Source organism: Tachyglossus aculeatus (assembly GCF_015852505.1).
Source record: "Tachyglossus aculeatus isolate mTacAcu1 chromosome 12 unlocalized genomic scaffold, mTacAcu1.pri SUPER_6_unloc_1, whole genome shotgun sequence".
In the NCBI taxonomy this organism is placed as follows: Eukaryota; Metazoa; Chordata; class Mammalia; order Monotremata; family Tachyglossidae; genus Tachyglossus; species Tachyglossus aculeatus.
The window spans coordinates 3,268,673-3,275,587 of record NW_024044828.1 but is presented as its reverse complement, the minus strand read 5'-3'; the positions used below and the strand labels follow the sequence as shown (position 1 = coordinate 3,275,587).

Here is a 6,915-nt window from a genome sequence, read left to right as displayed (position 1 = left end):
TGGGATTTCAACGCGTGCTGACATTTATTGTATTTTGCTAGCCCCAGACCTTAACGTGGCAGCCCGAGGGAAAGCCGCTTCGGCGGCCAACCACAGAGAGAGGGGAGGGGGGAAGGTCAGGCGCAGAAACGGGAGTCGTCGGCATGTTCCAGGCACAAGGGAGAGTTGGGAGAGCGAACCGCAGTCCTAAGGATGTGGATTTTGGGCTATTTCGGTGTTAACATAACATTAAGAGGAGAACAGATTGTGCTTAGGCCCTGCTGCTCCTAATGGACATGTCGCTTCCAAATCCTCCAGGGGCCCCGGGAGCTAGTCCTCCGGTCCGCTCCATCGGGGCCCACGCTGGGCGGGCACCTGTTGAGACAAATCCAGAGAGCCAGAACTCCTCCGACCCCGGACACCGACGGCGGTGGAGGGAGGCGGCCCGGTCCGGTCCCGGTCCCTCGTGTTCACAAGAAATCGTACAAGTATTTTATTATGTCGAAGTTCACCGTCCTACAAACCGAAACAGAGAACACCCGTTAGGTTCCGTGGCCCGTCCTCGGCTGAGATCTCTCCTCCGTCCACGCACAACCGCCCTGGCGGGGGAGCGGCAGACTCAGCTGCCGAGCAGCACGATCACGGATCCGACGGAGACGCGCTGGGACGCTGCGCGACGGACCACCGACCGGGGTTTCTGGCCACGCGTGACGTCCTTTCACAAAGAGGAAGTTTCAAGCCTCTCCGCTTCAATTATGCCTTGGAAAATGTCGGCCGAGTAGGGGGGCAATTTGCTTTTTTTGTCTAATAAAACGGGAGAGGGTAATTAGAGATGGAGAAGTATTTAAGCCTTTTGTGTTTCCGATCATTATTCCTCTTGCGAACCACCTGTTCTAGCATTACACACTGCATAACTCATCGGTAGTCTTTATTCTTTCAGTCTTTTAACACTGGTTGACCTGCGTGTGTATGGTAGCTAAATTTGTGAGAGCCAAGAATGAGACTCAACAGATAGAGGCAGTGGATGTGTATTTTTGTACGCCGATGGCAGGCGGAACAAAATAGCAATGGAGAGAGACATATAATTATTTTCTTTTATCCCCAACTCACTCTTCGCTATAAACATTCAGTCTTGGAGGTTTATTATTTGAACAAATGATCAAAATAACTAGATATAATGATCTGAAAATAAGTATAAAATGAAAGGCTTCGCGTCGTGAATGCGGCAAAAATAATCACCCGCGTGAGAGCCGCATGTTAAAGATCCGCTAATTGCAGGCCTTATTTATTAAGCCATCATCATCCAATGTTTGTGCCTATCATTTTGCAAATTTCTTTTTAAAAAGTTTCTAGCCGGTGAACGATTCTCGCCTCAATGTTACAAAATTCCAGAAACTGTGGGGAGAGGGGAGGGCAGCGGAGAGAACTGGAGACACCCGTTCGGCGTCAACTAAAGGGCGGAGAAAGAAGTCGGAGCCGCTCAGGTGGGCCGCTGCAGTCCGAGACTCAGTCCTCCCAGGGTTTTGTCCCGGCTGAATCACGCGCTAGAGAAAAATCCGCTCGTGTTTGGGGCCTTGTGACCAGCGCCCGAACCTCTCTTCTGACGGATGTGCGGTGCGACGATCGGTTCCTGCTTCCCTAACATCGTTCTGACTGGACCTTGTCCCGATATTGGAAGAAGTGCATGCCCTAGTAGCCAGAACTCGGGCCTGGTTCTAATCCTGGCTCCGTCACTCGTCTGCTAATAATGATAATAATGATGGTATTTATCATCATCATCATCAGTCGTATTTATTGAGCGCTTACTATGTGCAGAGCACTGTACTAAGCGCTTGGGAAGTACAAATTGGCAACATATAGAGACAGTCCCTACCCAACAGTGGGCTCACAGTCTAAAAGGGGGAGACAGAGAACAAAACCAAACATACTAACAAAATAAAGTAAATAGAATAGATATGTACAAGTAAAATAAATAAATAGAGTAATAAATATGTACAAACATATATACATATATACAGGTGCTGTGGGGAAGGGAAGGAGGTAAGATGGGGGGGATGGAGAGGGGGACGCTTCCTAAGCGCTTACTATGTGCAAAGCACTGTTCTAAGCGCTGGGGAGGTTACAAGGTGATCAGCTTGTCCCATGGGGGGTTCACAGTCTTAATATCCATTTTACAGATGAGGCAACTGAGGCCCAGAGAAGTGAAGTCACTTGCCCAAAGTCACCCAGCTGACAATTGGGTGGAGCTGGGATGTGAACCCAGGACCTCTGACTCCAAAGCCCGGACTCTTTCCACTGAGCCATGCTGCTTCTCTAAGTCACCCTGCTCTGTGCCTCAGTTACTGCATCTGGAAAATGGGGATCAAGACTGTGGGCTCCATGTGGGAGAGGGGCTGTGTCCAACTTGATTAGCTTGTATCTACCCCAGGGCTTAGAATGGTGCTTGACACATAGTAAACACTTAACAAATACTATTATCATTATCATTAAATGGCTCCGGTGACCCTACCCTCCAAATAACTACCCCACGATGAATTTTGTCTAAATGAGGAAGGGTGAATGTGTTCCGTTTTTGAAATGAAACTTTCCTAGATCAGTTGAAACTTAGTTTTGAAAGACCACTGTCCTAATCCTTTGCCTCTCCTGTCCCCAGACTCCCTTCTGTCTGTTACTGAGTTATACTGTACTCTCCCAAGCACTTAGTACACTGCTCTGCACACAGCAAAGCACTCAATGACTGACTGACCGGACCACGGGTATTATTTAGAGGAGCAGAGTGGCCTGGTGGAATGAACACAGCCCTGGCAATCAGAGGACCTGTGACTTATGACCCGCTGGGTGACTTCTCTGGGCCTCAGTTTCCTCACCTGCAAAATGGGGATTCAATACCTGTTCTGCTTAGACTGAGACCCTCCACAAGGAGTCTGTGCCAAGTCTGTCTTGTATCTACCATCATCCGTAGTAGACGGACTGGTTGACGACTGATTGACAACGGCCGGCAGGCATGGATGTCGGCGTAAGAGACCGTCTGGGACTATGCTGGCCTCAGAGAGGTCAAAGGTCCAAGAAGCCTGGGCTCATGGGAGTCAATTATAGAGATATTTAGGAAATATTTAGGAGCAGCCAGCCAATGGCAAAAATGGTCCCGGACAGTCTGGGGCAAGGACCTTGTCCTTTCGGCATTGCCGAAACACCTCTCCCAAACTCTTGGCTTTTCCAGATGTTCTGGCTTTTCCCACTTTTGCCGCTCTGCCACCTCTGAGAACACTACTGGTTTCAGAGCCTCCTGGCCGGGCAGAGGCTGCCAGGGAGCTGGGGAGGAAGGTGAGAACCAGGCGAGGGTGGCATCAAAGCTACGTGAAACTCTCAACTCGGGGGAAAGCTGGCAACCATGCCTGAGGCTGGCACAGGGGGTCCCGGGCCGTCTCTGACGCTAGTTCTGGTGGGGAGGAGGAGGGGAAAGGAGGCAACGTCTCCACCTTATTGATTCCGAGAAAGCCGAGATTCAGAAGGGGCCGAATGCCCTCCTGGGGATAGAGTACCCTCTCCGCTATGGGTTTCAAATGGGTTCAACCCAATATACAGAGAGCGATGGAACATGGCTTTCCCTCGATTTGGCACGGGAGCCTTTTGGGAAATGGGACAGCCCCCGGACCTAGGGAAAGCTGATAGTTTGGGCAGCGATGGGTTGCTAAGGAATGCTCTTTTAACCAAGTTTAAATGCCTTTAATATGAGCCTACCACACAGTTTCTGGAGCTAGGGTTACGCTGCCTTGCTTCTTATCCTTTTCTTGAGTTTCCTCACAAATTTTTCACCGAGACGCCGGTTTTATTTATTTCTGCCTATAGGAGTGGCTTGCAGGTCTTATGGTTCATTTAAAAGTTAGTCCTTCTGGTAACTGCCGCCTTCCAGTGGGTGAAGTTGAATTACCTTTCATTGTCCTTCCCCACTGACCGAAAAAGGACTTACAACGATTACGGGTTTTGAGGAGAAGCCAACTGCATTACAGAGATCTTATGGTTTACTGGTGTGGTCAAGAGTCTGGACGTGAAACTGCAAAATGTTGCTACGTTTCAAATGAAAGCCCCCAAGTAGTAAAGTAGACCAAGAGGGACTCCAAAGTTTTCATTAAAAAGGATGCACAGTTGAGTCTCTAAGTAGATCCAAGTGAGGCTATCCTGAGGCGCCAACCGCCCTACAGCAATTCAGGTGGCTTTCTCTTAGGACTGGAAATCTACTTACACTAATTTTAGAAAATATTGACCGATAAGGCCCAGAAAGCCCAGAAGTCAGGTTCTCTCCTGGGACCCCCCCAGTGGAGAAAGGCTCAGGACTCAGATTGGGTGTGTGGGGGTATGTAGAGTATTTGTTAAGAGTTTACTCTGTGTGAGGCATTGTACTAAGCCTTGGGAACATGTGCCATGCTCCAAGAAGATTAAGCCACCAGGCCCCAGGCTGGACGCTGAGGGGACCCCACCGAGGGAGTGTGAGTTAATAATAATAATAATAATAATAATAATAATAGTAGTGTTTGTTAAGTGTTTCCTATGTGTCAAGCACTGTTCTAGGCACTGGCATACATACAAGCTTATCAGGTTGGATACAGTGCCTGTCCAACATGGGGCTCATAGTCTTAATCCCCATTTCATAGATGAGGGAACTGAGGCTAGAAGAAAGGTCACCTGGCAGGCAAGTAGCGGAGTCAGGATTAGAACCCAGGTCCTTTTGACTCCCAGGCCCGGCTTCTACCCACTAGGCCATGCTAGTCGGTAATTTAGGGGTTTCATGATTGCCCGTGAGGCCCGTGGCTAAAGTTCCTACTAGAGGGCCACCGGACCTCCCTTTAGCCTTTCCCTCTGTGGGTCTTTGGGCTGGGACCACTGGGGACCTCTGCCCTTTGGGGAGGCCTGGATTAATCCATCAGTCAATCAGCGGTATTTACTGAGTGCTCAATGTGTGCAGAGCACTGTACTAAGCACTTGGGAGAGTACAATACAGTTGGTAAATTTGATTTCTGCCCCTGAGGAGTTTACAAGCTAGTGGGGAAGTTAATCTGGGGACTAAAGCCATAAACTGTGAAGGACTGCATACCCGACTCGAGCAAGGACGTTATAAAAATAATGGTATTTGTTAAGAGCTTACTATGTGCCAGGCACTGAACTAAGCGCGGGGGGCGGGGGAGGTACAAGCAAATCGAATTGGACGCAGTCCCTGTCCCAAGTGGGGCTCACAGTCTCAATCTCCACTTTACAGGCGAAGTAACTGAGACCCAGAGAAGCGAAGTGACATACCCAAGGTCACACAACAAAGTGGCAGAGGCGGGATTAGAACCCACGTCCTCTGGCTCCCCAGCCTGTGCTCTTTCCATCAGGCCATGCTGCAGGAATCACACCCACGCCCAGGTCAGCAGAGCCCTTTTTGACCTTCTTTTGTAAAACGACTGGGAAAACACACGACCAAATATGAAGAAATATCCAGGGCTTAAGAAGGAACCTATAAATACACAATACATTTGGAACTGGTATGGAGAAGGACGCGGATGAGACAGAAAGGAGTCTGGCATTCGGTCCTAGCTAGCTCAAGTTGCTTTTAGGGGTCCAAAGCTGTAAGCCGGAGCCGGGCTGCCTCGCTTTCTGACGGCTGCTTTTCTCTTTTGAAAACTGACTGGTCTTTGCCCGCGAAGGACGTGTCTGAGGGCCTCACCGGGCCATCCCAGCCAACTCGCGGCCACGGCGCGGTCACCGTGCGGCCCGTTCTCGCCTTACCTTGCAATAGCTCGGATGAAGTCCAGAGACACGGTACATTTGTACTTGGGTCCATCCAGCTGGTCGTCATGGCCCACCAAGGTTAGCAACTGAAGGGTCACAAGAGAGGTGATCTGGAAACGACAAGGGAAGCAAAGGATGAGGGACTTTGGCGATAACAGACATTGTGCGCGCTGCCTACTGTGAGCAGAAACCCGTACCAGATTCAACACCTATTGTGTGCAGAGTTCTGTACTGGTTGCCTATTGTGAGCAGAACTCTGTACTATACACTTAGGAAAAGAAATAAAAAGCACATTTCCTGCCCTTAAAGACCTTACAATCTATTGCTGGGGCAGAATGAAAACTGAAAACAGCTAGTAATATCCAGGAGATACTTCCACCTGGGAGGCATTCATTCATTAGATCAATCGTATTTATTGAGCACTTACAGTGCAAAGCACTGTACTAAGATGTCCTTTTGGCCCATTGCATTCCAGGGGGTATAAAAACCTCTCCATACTAACACTATTAACTACTACTTTGCCTGCTTAGTCCACCCCTTTCTTGGGGAAAAAAACCCGAGTTGGAGAACCCTTTAATAATACCAATAATAATTATGGTACTTTCATTCACTCATTCAATCGTATTTATTGAGCACTTACTGTGTGCAGAGCACTGTACAAAGCACTTGGGAAGTTCAATTCAGCAACAAATAGAGACAATCCCTGCCCACATCAGGCTCACAGTCCAGAACTTAGTCACAATACTTGTTAGGCACTTATGTGCCAAGCACTGTTCGAAGCGTTAGGGTAGATACAAGTAAATCAGGTTAGACTTTGAACCCTTACATCAAGACACGAGGGTTCAAAGTCACCCGTCTCAATGCTAAGATGGGCTCGGCGACGCCGATTCCGTTCGGTTCCGTTGGAGATTCGCATATTTCATTTCCATTTTCCATTGTAACCAACCATCCCTCTAGGGCTGACCACTCGCAATTTCACAGATGGTTGTAAATGATCCTGCTCGACTTCAACCTCAGCCTTTCCGCCTCTCCTCAATTCTAGTACGAAACGGGGGAAGGTGAATTTGCTGATGAGCATTTGCTCGTTTGGAAAAATTAAATTCTCTTTATGATTAGTAAGATGGACAATCTCGGTTGAATCCAATTTCTATTCAGGCCATAAAGAAG

The 6,915-nt window shown here is 48.7% G+C and overlaps 1 protein-coding gene across 2 annotated transcripts in view; it reads right to left on the bottom strand.

Moving 5' to 3' along the window:
- Positions 1-6,915, bottom strand: part of ORC5 (origin recognition complex subunit 5) — a 96,757-nt gene continuing 89,842 nt past the window's right edge. For both annotated transcript variants that reach the window (XM_038741494.1, XM_038741493.1), the window contains exons 13-14: positions 5,746-5,858; positions 1-495 (exon numbers count right to left, since the gene is read on the bottom strand). In XM_038741494.1, the coding sequence (XP_038597422.1) occupies positions 450-495; positions 5,746-5,858 (159 nt within the window). In that variant the 3' untranslated portion in view covers positions 1-449. The remainder of the gene's footprint in view (positions 496-5,745; positions 5,859-6,915) is intronic.